General features: G+C 36.3%; 1 protein-coding gene across 2 annotated transcripts; it reads left to right on the top strand.

Moving 5' to 3' along the window:
- Positions 1 to 4,961: 4,961 nt before the first annotated feature.
- LOC100246168 (uncharacterized) lies at positions 4,962 to 13,786 on the top strand. 2 transcript variants are annotated; one of them, XM_002268017.5, is made up of 2 exons: positions 4,962 to 5,205; positions 12,738 to 13,786. In XM_002268017.5, exon 2 carries the CDS (start codon positions 12,751 to 12,753, stop codon positions 13,546 to 13,548), a length of 798 nt encoding a protein of 265 aa, XP_002268053.1. In that variant the 5' UTR covers positions 4,962 to 5,205; positions 12,738 to 12,750; the 3' UTR covers positions 13,549 to 13,786. The 2 variants fall into 2 exon arrangements, with proteins under 2 accessions (XP_002268053.1, XP_010653228.1); XM_010654926.3 differs by having other exon boundaries at positions 12,735 to 13,786.
- The last annotated feature ends 4,758 nt before the right edge of the window (positions 13,787 to 18,544 follow it).

Genomic DNA, 18,544 nt, shown 5'->3' with positions numbered 1-18,544 from the left:
CCAAAAATCAAAATTCCCGTGGCATTGGACATAAAAAAAATTGGGGATTTCAACTGAAAATGGCAGTGTGAGGATCACGAGACAAGAAAATGCAACAAAATTTGGAAAAATTGACCGTTGACCACGACCGTTGACCGTTGACCAGGCGATCAACCGGTTCGTTGGGGCTGGGAATTTAAACCCCCCTCCCCTGCGCTTCATTTCTCACATTTTCTCCTCCATAGCTTGCCGCCCCTTCACATACCTACTTCCAGAGGCCATTTTGGGTTGGATTTTGGACTAATTGAAGGCTTGGACTTGCTTTTGGGACGCATTTGAGCTAGGGCTTTGATTTGAAACCCAGGGTTTCATCTTTTGGGAGCGTTTTCTCTCTGCATAGCGCGCCTTAGGGTCTGTTAAGCTCCATCTCCGTGCGTCTAGGGCTTCGGGTTGGTGGTTGCTCCTTCCTATTTGCTTTCATTCTCGTTTTGGCCTTCTCCTTCTCCTTTCTATTCCATTGGATGGCACCAAGGTGAGAGATGGACACTTACAGGGCTCAGGGCAAGCGCCCTATTGAGCCATCTCAGACCGAGCAGACGGAGGCTCGCCGAAAGGTGAGGTATGAAACGACACTCTTCAGTTCGAATGAAGACTATCAGCGCTACAAGCAAAAATTTGCCCAAAGGAAAGTCGTCCTAGGGAGAAGTGTCAATTTTTCCCAACTTCAGCACTTCAGGTTTGAGGAGCTATTCGGTCGGATGGGATGGTTGCTAGTTGTGACGATCTCTGAGCCGATCTTCCTGACTCTGGTGCGGCCTTTTTATTCTCGGGCGACCTACAGGCTTGGAGGACCCGTATTATCCACTGTGAGAGGAGTTGAGATCAGATTGAGTCCCGAGAGTATCTACCGCATTCTTGACATCCCTTCGTTTGGACTCCGAGTGTATGAGGCCAAGGCGTGGCCCACTGTGCCGGGATTCGAGCCTAGAGAGGTTGTTCAGAGGTTGTGCGGACTTGCCGATCCCCAGGGGATGGGCAAACCATCGACTCACAGCCTAACTGTGACCAGCCGAGTCCTTCACCACATGATCTGCTCTATTCTCTTACCACGTGGAGGACATCGAGACGAGGTCTCCTACCTCGAGGCTTTTATTGTGGACTCGATCCTCACCGGGAGACGGATTCAAGTAGGATACCTGATGATGATACATATGATCTCCTGTGTTGAGAGCATGACACGAGTACTCCCTTACGACCACTTCCTTACCCGAGTTTTCAAGGATGTCGGGGTCGACTTGAGTAGAGAGACGGATTTCGAGGCTCCCACCAGCTATGACACGTATGATGAACAGTCTTTGGTACGTATGACGTTCGAGAAGGCACCCGATGGCTCATGGGTTAGGAAAGCCGAGCGATAGGCCCGTGGACAAGATCATATACATCCCGGAATTGAGGAGGAGGCTGAGATCAAAGAGATGGAGGATGGGTTGGACCCTTATAGGGACTTTGAGCAGAGAGGGCCCGAGCTTGACATTCCGCTTCCACCTCAGTTAGAGGACATTCATGTTGAGGCTACCTTCTCATAGCCTATGATGACTGAACCGTCTTTCACAACAGGACCATCATGTCAACCATCATTTACCGAGTTACCATCTCAGGCACCTCACGCTCTTGATGATGCACCTTGGATGGATGTCTCCGCTTAGATCAGCTCTCTTGGGACTCGTATGGAGGAGCTTGCCTTAGTCCATGACTCTCGCTTCTACTCTATGGAGGAGCACCTGGATCAGTATCATATTGGAGTCACTTCTCGGTTTGATCACTTCCAGCAGCGATTTGAGCGCATAGAGGAGCGTATGGATCAGCAGCAGACTACATTTGAGCATCTCCAGCAGCGCATTGATCGTATTAAGAGTCGTCAGGCAAGTCAGCATGAGGAGATGATGGCTTACCTCCGCTCTGTGTTTCCTCCTCTACCCCCTCAGCCTTGAGACTATCTAGACATCCCCTTCCGTTTCTTTTTTATGTTGCCAAAGGGGGAGAAATTTATAGGATCTAAGAGACCCTCATGCATGTCATTGTTATCATTGTCATATCTATCTTGTTGTACATATGAGGTTTCCATATATATATGATATGATATTTTTATGATCCATTGTTCATTTTTCGTGTTTTACATTGCTTCCTATTAAAAATCATTTGATTGATCCATGATTGGTTTGAAGGGGAAATTTTTTCCTCTCCTAGATAACTAAGGTTTGTCATCATAAAAAAGGAGGAGATTGTTAGCCCAAGGGTTCACCTAATTGGGTTTTGATGATAACAAACCATGGTTAAGTGACTAATTGGTTTAAATGTTTAAGAATCTCAGGTATAAACGCGAAAATTCATCAAAGGACCAAATGGATACAAGATCGAGACGCTTGGAAGACTTGTGTTTATAGGAAACTAATGTAAAATGAATGCATGAGTGCACTTAGGATTTTCACATGTTTCATGCATCTTTGAAAACTCGGTTTATTCTCGAAAACGTTGATTTCATTCAAACCCGAGTTTTTAACTAATGTACCTTAGGCAAAATGTTCAAAATTGGCTTAATAATTTACCTAAAGACCTTGCCTAAGTGTTAGAAAAGAAAGGAATAAAAAAAATAGGTTTTCGAGGCCAAAAAGGCTCAACCGGTCGAGGCTATGGCCAACCGGTCAACTGGTTGAGGAATCGGTCGACCGGTTGTGGTCGTCCGATCGAGGACCGATCAAGAAAGGTTAAAAACCTTCTCTCTCTCCCAGTAGCCTTCTCTTCCCGATCGAGGTGATTCTCTTACCGGTCGAGGTCCGGTTGAGGCAACGGTAACCTGTCATGCATTAAATGCTCCAACGGCTAGTGAACCGGTTGACCCCTAGCTCGACCAGACGAGGTTACCTTTTGCTGTTTTTGACTCCTGAGCTTAGAAACCTATAAATTGAGAGCTCCACTTCATTTATTGAGAAGATAACACTTGCATTCGAAGCATACCTACCTGTTCTTGATAAAAAATCTCTCATTTCTTTCATAGTGCATTAAATCACCACTTGCATATCCTTTAGTGCACTTTTGTTTGTCATCCTAGCTTTGTCTTGTATTTGAGTCATCCTTAAGCTAGGTTGAGTGATTATATCTTGTAACAATCTGAGTGTTAAAGCCTTCAAGAGGGTTGAATCTTGAAGAGGTTGTGTAAGAGCCCATTGGAGCCGGAATCCAAGTGTAAGAAGATTGGAAGCTTGGTTGAAGCTTCAAGTTAGTGGAACCTTCACTCGGTTAGGAGGTTGAGGAGAGTAGATGTAGGCAAGGAAGTGCCGAACCACTATAAACCCGAGTTTGAATTCTCTAAACTCTATCTATTTACTTTGCTTATATTTTGTTTAAATTTGTTGTGATTGAAAAGATTTTAAAAACCCAATTCACCCCCCCCCCCCCCCCCCCTTTGGGTGTTTTTCTTAACTAAGCATAACATTTGTTTTCTCATTACTGTTTCACAGTTTAGCGATCGGACCGATGGTTGAACTGCAATCGAACCGATGACGTCATAAATATATAATTTATATATTTATTAAATTTTAAAATAATTTTTTAAAATTTAAACTATATATAAAATTAAAAATCAATGATATTTATTTCTTCATCTTTTATATAAATGTATTAATATTTTAAATTTTATTAAATAATATATATATTATTTATATTATTTTTTTGAAATAATATATGCAATTTATTTGTTTTTTTTTTTCATCAATATTAGCAGCTAAGAGGGCGTAGTAGAGTGGTGCCATCAGCTTTGCTTTAACCTGGGTTCTTAGGTTCAAGCTCTCCTCATTATAAATGTAATTTTTCTTTAAAATATTCATTCATTTATCCCACATCGAAAACAGAGGGAGATAAAAAGGGCTTTCAACAAGTGACCAGCCAGGAGGTGGGTAGTGGGGTTGCACATTGGGTTGGTGGGGCTTGGTGTTTGGGCCACCTTTTGCCCAAAAAGGTAGCAAAGGAGGTGGGCTTTGAACCAGTTCATCCGCCGATAGCCGATTTAGACGGTTCGATGGGTGTTCGGCCCAAAAGAGAGGACCAGACCAGAAAGGTCAACCCTCATTTGTAAATGAAACATAACCATCGTATGATTCAAGTTTCCATTATAATTGAAAATTTAACCCGAATTTAGAAAGAAACTAAAATTGAGTTGTTTGAGAGATAAAATAGTTAAGAAAGTTTTTTCAAAGAAAAAGAAAACCGGATAAATGTGTTATAAAATGAAAGAAATAGAATGAATAAAATAATTGAGAAAATAGTATTTTTAATGCAAATAAAAATAAATAAAAAATGTAAGAGCATGTTTGGTAACTATTTTTAAAAATAATTTTAAAAAATAGTTTTCTAATTTTTATAAAATAAAAGTCTGTATGAAAACTTGAAATTTTTTAAACCTATTTTTAATATTTTAAAAAATAATTTTATAAGTAGTATTTTATTTTGAATTATTTTACATATTGATATAATTATTTTTAAAAAAATAACAAAACAACTAAAACATATTCTTTGAAAACATGTTTTCTATTCTTCAAAATGAAAAATAGTTTTTTATTGTTAAATATGTTTTATACGTTTTTTATCTTGAAAAACAGTTTTCAAATAAGTCTCAAAATGGGTTATTTCTTATCAAAATAAAAAAGAGGGGTCGTTTTTATAATTTGAAAGTTATTTTGTTATCTCTATCCAAATAGCTCTTTTAACTAAATAACTTTTTCTTCTAATAAATATTAGGTTAAAAGGGATAAAATAATCTCTAAAAAATAACTCATTTTTGGTATAAATACTTTTTGTCATTTCAAATATTTATATATAAGCTTTAAATGGAGGGATTATTTTCACAAAAATAAAAATAAAAAAATAAAAAAACAAAAAAAAATAAAAAGTTAGATTTTTAAAGACCCTTCTAGCCAAATAACCCTTTTCTAATTCCGGATCGCAACCCGCAACTCTGGACGTCAAGATTGGGAGAAGAAGGAAATTAATGAAGGAGATAATTTATATGATATTCTCCACCCTTTGGATTATAAAGGATCTGACGGTGAATATGCACACTCCAAACGCACAAGGATAGAGACGATTTTGGAACCCCATAACCCAGAATTTCCCAGAATTCAGCGCCAGTGCGGCTCCTCCAGGATTTTCCATCAAATCATTGGCTTTTAGGTACTTCTTTGAAGCGAGGGTTTTGTTATTTATTTCCATTCTAGATTTTGTTTCATTTTCTGCGATTTTCTATGAATCCAAACGGTGATACATTTTGGATTACGGTAGGGCTAAGGTTAGGGTTCATTGCTCCTTTTGCTCTATCAATGAAGTGCTAAGTCGTCCCTAGTGAAAGAAAGAAGAGGAATGAATGTTGAGAAATGGATTAAGCGTTTAAGGGTTCTGACTCTGTGTTGGTCTTCCTTGTTTTAGGGGTGAAATCGCCTCATGGGTTTTTCATTAGGGTATCAGTTTTATTATTATGGGGCATTTTGTGACCGAAGTAAGGTTTTATTTATCTTTATCTTTGCTCTCTCTTTCTTCATAGTTTTGTCATTTGGATGGTTTTTTTTTTTTCTCTTCATGTATATACATCTAAACACACTTTGGCGGAGAAATGGGTTTATGGTTTGAAAAGTAGTTGCAGGCAATCCTAGATGGTAATATTCAGTTCTTGACCTGTTTTTTGGTGGTATTTGTTTTGTTGGGTTTATTGGGTAGTATGATGGCAGAGAGTGAAAGGTCGAGAAGAAAAGAACTTGGGATCCTTTGTTGAAAAGGGGAGAAACCGGGTAGTCTTGTCTTCTGTGATCACCAATAAAGGTTCTTAAAACTTTTAAGACTCTACAAAATTCTGGTTAAATTAATGTGATAAATTTTAATGATGGCTTGAATAACAGGTGGTTAATATGTGAAACTCATTGTTGTTGGTTAAGCTAGCGAATAGTTTTGGGGTTGATTTAAGAGGTGTACATGAAATCAGTTGCAAATGAAGGTCATGCTTCTAAAATAGGTTTTCCATCTAAGAAAAATTAAAGATCCTTAGGTACTTGTCAATTTGGAAGTATAATTTCTGAAAAATTTGAGATAAAATCGCATTACCCAATATAATTTTATTCATTTATTTTTATAGTTTTTCTTATTTAAAAAAACAAGATAATAAAGAAAAAATTTCCAAAGGCTTTTAATGTTTTTCTCAATTAGAATTTATTGCATCATTTGTTTGACTCTAAACTAAAAAAAGTATTATTCCTGTTATTAATCAATTTCATCTGCAATTTACATTTTACTAGGAGGATATTTTTGTACATGGGAATTTATTGATTCATCTGGTAACATATAATAAAAATTGAACTAGGTCACGATGGCGGAGGATTGGAGATAAGGAGGGATGCAAGTAGATAATAAACATGTGTGTGTGTTTAAATGTCCTTGTGGGACATGTGTTTTATTTTAACAATATTTTATATTGGTGTGCTTGTACTATGTCTATTAGCTCCAAAGATGGAAGTTGTTTGATTTCATACCAAATGGTTGTACAAAATTTGTCATTTGAAATGCCACAACTCATGAACTCTATTAAACTTGGCATGAGGAGTCATATGTTGACTTTAGTGGTGGATGTGCACTTTGTCTTCCTATACTTCAAAATCCTTACCTCTGTACCCAAATGTATATTCTAATTAGGCAACCTCTTTGGTTTAGATTTCCTATATGGGAAGAGAGGTTAAGTTTTGATTTTCATCAATGCAATGAGTAGTATAAACTAGTTCATTTATAATTTTTCTCCTAGGTTTTCTGTTGTTCTAGCTATATTGGTAGGGCACCCTCTCTCTCTCTCTCTTTTTTTTTTTTTTTTTTTTTTTACTAATTAAAAAATGATAAAAAATAATTAAAGCTAAAGGATAGAGTTGTTCTTTTCCCTTTGTATTCTTGCATGAAAGTTTGGAGTATGACTTTCAACTATATGAAACTGATATACATTTGAGTACCTATATTCCCTATAATTCACACACACACACACAACAAAAAATATAAAGGGAGCTTGTTTTTCATGCATCTCTCGTCTCTTTTCTCCTAAGGTATATTGTATGAATCTAACATACAATATTAGAATGTGTTAGGTTATGATGCCTAGATCTAATTTTGTCTAGGAAGTTTGCGAAATGAAAAGCTCTACATAGAAAAATGGAAAAAAATAAAAAAATAAAAAAATAAAAAAAAAATAAAAAAATAAAAAAAAAATAAAAAAAAGCTTTCAATCGACCTAGTAAATTCTTATGGGTGACTCAACTCTCTATCATTCTAAAATTATTGATATTAAGGCTATATTTCTTTAGTTGATTATCTATCTATATTGTATACTAAGGTGATTCTAATGGTATTTATGATTCAATAGTTGAAAATAAACATAGATCTAAAAATTATCAAGTAGCTCAAAATATTGAGAGGTTTTCTTCTTTTATTTAAATGTTTTTCTTTTTTTGTTTCATACAAAAGTGTGAGTTTTTTCAAGTTGGAATCCTTTGGTTTGAATTTTTTTTTTCTATCTCTTACCCCTCCTTTTAGGGTTAAATTTTGATGTTTTGTTTCATAATAGTTTCAATCTCTTTCTTTTCACAAATGTTGATATGCTAGTTGATTGACAAGCATTAAATCAACCCCCACAAAATCTTAATTCTTTGTTTCATAGCCATAAGACAATGAAATTGTTTTTAGTTCTTGATTGCCATTGTGGTGGTTTGTGGCTTATTTGGGTTCTTCAATTAATTTATATCATGACTTTTTTTGGTTTTAATGAGCACAATTACATTAGGATTAATATTATATTGGGTGTCAATGCAACTGTTATATCTTGTTATTAGGTGTTTTATTAGCTTTAATTTTTGCTTGTAAAGTGCTTTAATAATTGAGAACCAAGTGCTTTATTGACTTCAATTTTTGTTGATTTTTGAGGTTCATTATTCTTCTTATTTGTTAAGGTTAAGGTTAACTTATGCTTTTGTCAATGTTGAGTTCAATATGCCACTATTATGAAATGTACTTGTAATGATAATTTGAAATAAAACAATAAAAGGGTAATGAAGCTATAAATAAAGCAATGGAACAAAAGTACTTGTGGTAAAACCCTCCTTGAAAACCCTTACCAGGAAAGATCGAATTTTTTTTCACTAAGGACATAAAATAATTACATCATCTCTCTTGATTAGGAAGAGAGGATATTTTGTGACAAGAGAAAGAAGATAAAAGCTTACAAAAAGATGGTAGTTTTAGGGTACTAAGAATAGGGGATGAAGTCCTCCTTATATAGCCTACAAAAGCTCCCTCCCTTTGTCTCCTAACCAATGTGGGATGACTTCGAACTTAACATTCTCCTACTTTAAGTCTTTTTTTTTTTTAATGTTTTGTCTTATCACTTACTGCTTATGTTACTGTCAAATCATAAGAGGATTTGTATTAGTTGAATTTGTTAGCATTAATTGGCTTTTGTTATGTACACCCTAGGGTTGGGTTTAGAGGGTCAAGATTCTTTTACTTGTATAGGCATTTTGTTTTGTATAGCTCTCCTTGGGTTAGTGGAGGTTTACTTAATTCTTTCGATCACGTGGCCTTTTGTACCTCTTGTATAGCATTCCTTGATTAGTGGAGATTTACTTAGTTCTTTTGATCAGGCTTGTACTTCATGGGGAGGGTTTCTCATCCTTCTCATGTCCCTTTTCTCTATTAATACATATATTTTGTTTCTGATAAAAAAATAAAAATTATTGGCATTAATTGATTTTGTTTAGGGATTTGCAAGATTGTTCTTCATATGGATCTTTTGCATGTTCACAATTTTTTCTTCTTCTGTTTCTCGAACAAAATGATATTGAACTCCTATGTGCTTAATTTGGAATGGAAGACTAGATTCATTGCAATGTACAAAGCATTTTGACTATCATAGAACAAAAAATCTTCTCTTATTTGTACCCAAGCTCCTCCAATAACTTTTTGATCCAAGTAGCTTCCTTGTAAGCATGTGTAGTTGCCATGCACCCTGTTTCTATTGTAGATAAAGCCACAATAGTTTGGAGTTTTGAAACACAGCCTATAGCTCCTCCTGTAAGTGTGAACACATATCCCCTAGTAGATTTCCTCTTATTAGTATCACTTGCAAAGTTTGAATCAACATAGCCTTTGATGATGAATTTTGATCCTCTAAAACATAATTCAACATTTAAGGTCCCTTTGATGTATCTAAGGATTCTCTTAACTATATTTCAATGCTCTCTCATTGGATTTGCCATGAACCGACTTGCTGTTCCCACTGTTGGTGCAATGTCTAGTCTTGCACAAATCACAACAAACATTAAGCTTGCCATTGTTGATGCATATGGTGTTCGAAATAGTTTTATCCTCTCTTCTTTATTACTAGGATTCATACTTAGGATAATTTGTAATTCACAAGAAGTGGGGTAGAAATTGGCTTATAATCATACATGTTGAAGTGACATGGAATTTTCTTCAATTGGTTTTTCTATGAAAGTCAAATCTTTCTGCTTTGTCTGTCTCAGTGAATTTGCATCCCAAGAATCTTGTTTATTGCTCCTAGATCTTTCATATCAAACATCCTAATCAATTGTGCCTTCAATTCTTGGACTCGATTTTTGTTGGAGTTTGCAACCAACATATCATTTATGTACAATAAGAAGATAACTAAATCATCACCCCCTAACCTCTTGTAATATGTACAATAATTTAAATTGAATTTCTGGTACCCAATACTCAAAATGAAGGAATCAAATCTCTTGTACCAACATCTTGGCGTCTATTTTAGGCCGTATAAAGACTTGCTTAATTTGGAAACCAAGTTCTCTTTCCCATTTTCTTCTAAACCTTTCGTTGGAGCATATAATTTTTTTTTTAAGCTCTACATAAAGAGACACAGTTTTTACATCTAATTGCTCAAGGTGTAAATCAAATTTAACACACATGGTCAGGACCATTCAAATTGATGTAAGTCAAACAACTGAAAAAAGATCTTGTTGAAATCAACACCTTTCTGAGTATATCCTTTAACTACCCGTCTTGCACAATATCACTCCACTTGATCATTGCTATCTCATTTAATCATATAAACTCACTTGTGTCCAATAGTTTTTCTTCATGGTGGTAGTGGCACTAGTTTGCATGTATGGTTCTTATGCAAAGCTTTAACCTCCTTTTGTATTGTTGTCACCTATAAAGATGAATTTGAACTATTTATGGTCTCCTAATAATTTTTAAACTCCTCACAATCTGTAAGGAGATAGTTTGCAGCATTGATTGCCAAAATAAACTGTGAGTGCCAGGAAGGTTCTCTTCTTTTTCGGGTTGATTGCCACACTTCAGGTGTCTCAGACTCATCTAGCACTTGTTCATTATGCTCTGAAACTACTTCAAAAGATTTTAGTTGTTCTTGTTTTGACTGTTTGTCTTCAATGAAACTTATAGTATCTGCATTTTTCTTTAGTGTGCTATCCCCTTCTTTAATATATAGCATGTCTTCTACAAAGATGACATTTTTATTGATGATAACCTTGCGGGCAGTGGGATCCATAAACGATACCCCTTTACTCTATTATCATATCCTAGGAATTTACATTTTCTAGATTTTAGATCCAGTTTTGTTCTTTTTTGGTCATTATACATCACATAAGCAGAACATCTAAATATGTGTAGGGAGGAATAGTTTGTTGGCTTACCAGTCCACATCTCCATACATGTCTTCATCTCAATTGTTGTCAATAGAGACCTATTAATTATATGGCAGATAGTTGTTGCTTCTTTAGCCCAGAATGTTTTGGGTTGTCCCCGGCTATCTTCATCATAACTTTCATTCTTTTTGTGAGGATTCTATTTGTCCACTCTACTACGTCATTTTATTGTGGAGTGTAAGTAATAGTTTTCTGTCATTGTATGCTTTTTCAATTGAAAAATGCATCAAACTCTTGGCTACAAAATTCTCCTCCATTGTTTGTCTTCAAACATTTAATCTTCTTTTCCATTTCAAGCTCCCATCGCACTTTAAAGGCTTTGAATATTGGAAAAAGATTTGACTTTCTCTTGATAAGATATACCTAATATCTTTTGGAATAATCATTTACGAGCAATGCTAAATAGTTTAGTATTCCAAGACATGTGATTGGTAATTCCCAAACATCAAAATGGACTAAGTGTAGAATTCCTGTACTTGTTACAGTAGATTTATCAAATTTTAATCTATGCTAGTTATCGATAACATAGTGCAAATAGCTTTTGGTTGGAGAGGATTTTTAAGTTCTTTTCTGACATGCAATTAAGTTTGCGATGCCACATCATTGTCAATTCTTCTCCGAAGTTTGCAACAAAAGTCTCTGCCTCCCAATATGTCCTTTCATGCAACATGTACAAGTTTGCGACAGTCTTCTTGGCCTTCACCACCACAAGCGTACTTTTGATAACTGTTATGATTTCATTTTTAGTATGAAATTCATATGCAAGGTCATCCAATTAGCCCATAGATAATGGATTCCTCTTTTAGCCCTTTGCATGCCGTACCTCTGGAATGGTGTGAATCTCACCATCATCCATCTTTACTTTGGTGGAGTTAATGCCAGCAATCTCTGGGGCATGATTGTCATCCATGTACATTGATCCTCTTGAGATAGGTTCATAATAGTGAAGCCATTCTTTATGAGAAGTCATGTGCCATGCTATTAAGTCAATAATCCAAACTTCAACATTTTTTTTTTTTTTTGCCTTCTACTATGATTATTGCCTCACTGTACAGGATTTCACCTTCATCCGAAGTACTTGCTACACAACATTGAGTATTTGATGATGCAAATTCTCAAAATTTAATATATTTTATATTAAGGTTTCTTTGTTCATATATCAAGAAAGTTAGTCTATTTTATGTCAAGATTGCATATGCAATATATCAACAATTTAACATATTGCCAAAACAAATCTATTGTCAAAAGAAATCCATATCCAAGGCGAACCTATTGCCAAATTGAATCCATAACTAAATCCAAATATTAAAACTTTTATATCCACAAGGGCAAATTCTAAATCCTAAAATTCAATCCATATCCAAGGTGTATCTGTCAAGGTAGCTTCTTTTTTTTTCTTGTGATTGATTGAATTATTATCTGAAAAGCTTATGTTTTTGTGAAAATTGATTATCCAACATGGTATTAAAGATCCGGTTCATCCTCTCCTATTGAATTATTATCTATTTAATTACTTGTGATAACAATTTTTTAATTTTTCTCCTCCTACCACTAATTGAGCATGGTATACAATATGGATTCAAATTTTAATAGCTTAAGCTTTTTGAGAAAATTAGTTGTCCAACAATTATCATTAGCTTTTCAAATTTAAGTTTCATAAAACCTGTGTGTTTCATTAAACAAAAAATCCTACTAGTTATTATTGTGCTATCTTGTTTTCCGCTATATTGGTACTTTATTTAGTTGTTGATTTCTCTTATTTATTGAATTCAATGTGACTGTAAGTTCCTTCTACCAATTTATGATATGCCATGTGCTTGTCATTAAGATGGTACAATATTGCCAATAACATGCATCAATTGCTAAACTTATAGGTAAGTGTTCTATTTTCACCGAGTATCCACTAAAACCACTCATCTCATTGCTTGTGATTAATAAATGTTGATTTAATATCTAATACTGTTTTTTGCCTAGAAGGTGTGCAACATTAATGGTGAAACCAAAGAAAAGACAGCTGGCAGCATTACCAGCAAACAAGAATGGTGCTCCAAGTGGCCTTAGTGGTTCTGTAAACTCGAAAACTAAAGTGGACCTGCTTGGAGAGGATAGTTGGGTGATAGTGAAGAAGCAAAGAGTCACCATTCTGGTTCCTCCTCTGCCTGTTGCTAAAGAATCTCAAATGCCAAATCCAGGACTAAGTCAGCCACAAGCCATTCCCCAGGAAACTAATACTAAAAGATGGCAAGTTTCAAGTGAGGCATGTCCTCTGAGGGATTCAGTTGTTGAAAGAGAGAAGTCCACATCATTAGGTTCTCAAAGGGATATTCAAGTTACTCAAAAAATTCCTTCAGCTCAACCTGTTTCAACATCAGTAAAACCACCAAGGCTATATTTTGGGAGGGGGTCAGACAATACAGAAGGAGTTGGTACATTTAAACCCCAAAGAATGCTTGGGCCTAATAGTGCTGCAAAAGCTATTAAGCGGCCAACACTTTTACATGAACCCATTAACTTCCCTATTGGGGGTGTGTTGCTAAATCAACGAATGAGAGCATTGAATCTTGAGAGGAAGCTTCAAAGAGCTGGTGGATTGAGTAGGTGGCTTGCATTACTGGGACTGGGACAGTTTGTGAAGATTTTTCAGCGTAGGAGTGTTGATAAATTTCAATTGATAAACTTGACCATGAAGAAACTGAAGGATATGGGTGCTGATGCAGTAGGGCCTCGGAGAAAGCTTATACATGCTATTGACTGTCTTTGCCAGCCTTATTGTTTTGAGGCCTGGTGAATGTTCCTAGAGTGTAGAAGCAGTTGGTGGGAAAGATGGAAACAAAGGCAAAAGAGCAAAGGGCATATGTACATTATCTGCTGTAAATGTTTAGGTGGTTGTCTTGGTGAGAGACTTGTTTCGACTTGTTGATTACAATGCTGCACGCATCAAAACGATGGAAAAATGTGTTGTCTTTGATCTTTTATGATGTAATGTTCCAGGAAACATGTTAGAAATGCAAGTCTTGGTTCGATCATATCATGTTCATTGTTTGATATCATAGTAGTCTTTGGATTTCATGATGACCTTGATTGTAAAGTGTTGAAAGAATCAGACTTTTCTCGCTGGTTGGGTTGTTGCAGATGGATCATTTTGCCCAACTCCAACGAGTGGGGCATTATTGCTAGAAAGGATTGTGGCAAAGAAAATGATAGGCTACCAAAAAGGCCTTCAAAACCTAGTCTAACATGAGAAAAACACAAGGTGTCAGCTAATTTTGGGTGAAACATATGTCAAGTAATTTATGGTAACTGTAGCTTGGGGGTTTTCTTTCTTTTTGACATCTTCAAGATGGATATTTTGGGCTTGCTTGGTAACTGTTTTTTAGAACAGTTTCTTGTTATTTTTACTTGTTTTGTGATAATTATTTTTAAAAATAATTATATAAACATGTAAAATGATTAAAAATAAAACATTAGACATAAAAATTATTTTTAAAATATATTTAAAAATATTAAAAACAGGTTAAAAGCATTTTAGGTTTTTAAACAGATTTTTGTTTTATAAAACATCATAAAATTGACGCCAAGCGTCCTAGACCAATCTCATGTCAAAACCAAGAGCTAAGCAAACACAAAATCTATCTGCAAAATTGGAATCACTCTAAAGAAAGAAAGGATTCGAATTTTCGAATGGCCAAAAAAATTGCCATCATTAGTTTTCCATCATTCCTTAAATAACAAACCAATATTCAAATCTCCAACTCCAACTAGGAAAGCATTAAAATTGGAAGAAATAAACTAGGAAAGCAATGAACTTGGAAAGAATAACAGAATAAAAAAAATAAAAAATAAAAACAGAATTGCAACAAATACGTAAGATTCCTAAAAGTCCTCTGCATCACATAATAGCTCCATGGTTTACGAAATTATGGGATATCCTTCTCCTGATTTGCATCAATTGTCGGCTCTCCTGAAGAACTTGACTCTGGCAAGTTTTGACGAATGTAAGCATCAAATAGATGTGGGTGTAAACGCTTGACTTCTGAAGCTTGCAACCAGACAGAGTCCGAATTTGGACGATTTGTCCACTGCACTAAGAACTTGTAATATCCTCCTCGACGAGTTGTAACAAATTGATGGTCAAGAATGGCAGCAATCTCATCTCGTGGTGTTGTATTTTCTAGAACCCGCACTGGTGTTGCCTCTGGTAACGAAATTGCGGAATTTTCATCGACATCACCTTTGAACTCTATAAGATCTTCTATGTTAAAAACAAGGCTAATACTGAATTCAAAGGGTAATTTAATAACATATGCATTGGTGCCCAACTTCTTGGTTATTCTAAAAGGACCTGCTCAACGTGCATGCAGCTTGGTAAAACTCCCTGGAGGGAATCGCTCCAGCCTTAAACGAACAAGGACCATATCGCCTTCATTAAATTGTCGATCCTTGCGTTTTGCATTTGTTGAAGCTGCATAAGAATTTGTATGGATGGTAAGGTGTCGTTTGCATTCTTCATGGACAGCTCGCATATAGCTAGAAAAATCCAATGCAACCTCACTTGGCCTAGGTGGCAATGGCAATGAATTAACATCAAGTGGAGTGCTAGGTCGGAACCCATACACCACCTCAAATGGAGTGCAACATGTTGTCCTCTTGGTTACCTCAGTTTGGCCATCAGTTTGGGGATGGAATGCATTAGAAAACATAAGCTTTGTTCCCATCTTCGTCCACAATGTTTTCCAGAAATAACTCACAAATTTGACGTCCTTGTCAAACACAATCGAAGTCAGAATACCATGCAAACAGACAATTTCTTGCAAAAATATTGCAGCAACTTTTGATGCGTCATAAGTTTTGTGACATGGAATAAAATGGGACATCTTGGAAAAACGATCGACCACCACCATAATTGAATCATGTTGTCGAAGAGTTCTTGGCAACCCAAGAACAAAGTCCATACTAATATGCTGCCATGGTTTGTCGGGAATGGGAAGTGGCAAATAGAGCCTTGCTTGTTGCTTGGTGCCTTTGTTTAATTGGCAAATCCGACATCGATCAACCATTGTATACACGTATCTCCGCATCCGAGACCAATAGAACTGATCAACAACAATGGCAAAGGTTTTATCATGACCGAAATGCCCAACTAAACCCCCACCGTGGAGTTCCGTAATTAGAAACTCCCAAAAAGAGCCATGCGGAACACATAGCCGTGATTTGTAGAATAAGAAACCATCGTGCAACATATAATCATTACTAGATGTGTACTGATGAGTGGAGAGATCACTCCATATATTGTTGAAGTCTTCATCATTGGCATACTCTGTTTTTATATTATCAAATCCTACGACATTAGTTGAAAACACATGTAACAAGTGTGGTCTCCTGCTTAAGGCGTCAGCCACCTTATTTTCAGCCCCTGACTTATGTCTGATAACGAATTCGAATTGCTGCAAATAATCCATCCAACAAGCATGTCGTGCATTCAGTTTACTTTGAGAATTTAAATGCTTCAAATAGTCATGGTCTGTATAAAGAATAAACTCTCTGTGGATCAAGTATGGTCGCCAATGCTTGAGAGTTTGAATTAAAGCATAGTCAATATCATATATCGAGTATCGCCGACGAGTATCGTTAAGTTTCTCACTGAAAAAAGTAATAGGGTGCCCTTCCTGACTCAACACACCTTCGATGACCACATGTGAAGCATCATAAACTACTTCAAAAAATTTAGAGAAGTCCGGTAACTTAAGTACCGGTGCTTGCCCCATTCGCTTTTTAATTTTGGAGAATGCCTTGGCAGCTGCGACACTCCATAGAAATTTTTTCCTTTCAAGCACTCGGTGATTGGACCCATTATAGTGCTAAAACTGCGAATAAATCGTCGATAGAACGTGGCCAAACCATGGAAAGCTTCTAACCTCGAATAAAATTCTAGGGCGTAGGCCAATTCTGGATAGCTTGCACTTTGGCGGGATCAACCTCAACAACTTGATAAAAAATTATAAAACCCAGAAACTCGACACTTTTCTTCATGAATGAGCATTTGTCCCGATTAATATAATGTTGTTCGGCTCTTAGAACCTTCAATACCTGCTCAACATGGCTTAAATGATCCTGCAAACTTTGGCTAAAAATCAAAATATCATCAAAATAAACGACAAATTTTCCCAAAAATGGTTTGAGAACTTGTGTCATCACGCGCATGAAAGTGTTTGGCGCGTTAGTTAATCCGAAGGGCATAACTAGCCATTCAAACAAACCATCCTTCGTTTTAAAGGTCGTCTTCCACTCGTCTCTTGACCGGATACGGATTTGGTGGTAACCACTTCGAAGGTCAATCTTAGTGAAAATAGAGGAGCCACATAGCAAATCTAACATATCATCAAGACGGGGAATGAGAAATGGGTACTTCACGGTTATCTTATTAATTGCTCGACTATCAACGCACATCCTCCAACTACCATCCTTCTTTGGTGAGTAAAATTGGAATAGCACAGGGGCTAAGACTTTCTCAAATAAAACCTTTGTCTAGTAATTGTTGAATTTGTCGACTAAGTTCTTCATTCTCTATTAGGCTCATGCGGTAGTATGGTAAATTAGGCAAAGTTGAGTCGGGGATCAGATCGATAGCATGTTGCACTTCCCTCATTGGAGGTAGTTGATTCGGCACTTCATCCGGCATGATATCCTAAAATTCCTCCAACATTGCCTTGAATTCCGCTGGAATATTACTGTCCACCTGCTTTACTTCACGTTTTATGACCATAAGCAACATATCACCCTCATGCAAGACTCGAGAGAATTGTCGCATCGTCAAAACTGGGACTACGTTTTTTCTTGCCTTAAATTTCAAAATTTGTAAAGGATCCAAAACAAATTTCTTACCTTTGAAAGTAAAAGAGTAAGTTTTAGCATACCCATCGTAGAATACCATTTGATCATAGAGCCATAGGCGTCCTAATAACATGTGATAGACTGTCATAGGGATTACATCGCACCAAGCTTCGTCCATATATTTTTTTCCCAAAGAAAATTTAACCAAGCACTGTTGCTTTACTAAGACTAAATTGGCTTCATTAACCCAGCCGATCCTATAAGGAATAGGATGGTTCTTAATCTTCAACCCCAAACATTCGACAGCCGTTTCGAAGATCACATTCATGCCACTGCCATTATCAATAATAACATTCAAGGTTTGACCATTATGCTCCATACGAGTGTGGAAAATATTGGTGCGTAGCCACTCGGGATTCATTTGGAACTCTCTCTTAGTTCCTGTCAAAACTTGCTGGATCACGTAGATAGGTAGGTTTAACGCACCCAAATGTTTTTCCTCACTATGATTACCCTCTTCGGTTTCCTCCCCATCCGTGTCTTCAATAGCGTCCACCATTAATAATTTTTTTTCACATATAAAGGCTAGTTTTTTATCTCTTGTAGGACACACAACAACATAGTGTCTGAATCCTTTACATTTATAACATTGTGGCCTTTCACTGGTAACTTTTGCTTTTCTCTTCTGGTTTCCACTTGCAGCACCCTTAGATTGATCTTTTAGCAATGGAGGCTTTTGGAATGAAGGTGTGGTAACGCGTTCCTGTCTTGAATCCATTGACGTCATTTTCCTTCCAAACGAAGGCCCTATTTGTTTCTCAATACGAAGTGCCATTTGATACGCCTCCTTCACGTTGATTAAATGTGCAATCCACATTTCTTTGTGTAGTTCACTGCGTAATCCGGTACGGTATCAAGCTAAAGTTTGTTGCTCAGTCTCCACGATCTTGCTA

The sequence above is a fragment of the Vitis vinifera genome, chromosome 8 (genome assembly GCF_030704535.1).
Source record: "Vitis vinifera cultivar Pinot Noir 40024 chromosome 8, ASM3070453v1".
In the NCBI taxonomy this organism is placed as follows: domain Eukaryota; kingdom Viridiplantae; phylum Streptophyta; class Magnoliopsida; order Vitales; family Vitaceae; genus Vitis; species Vitis vinifera.
This window is presented reverse-complemented; position numbering and strand designations above follow the sequence as displayed.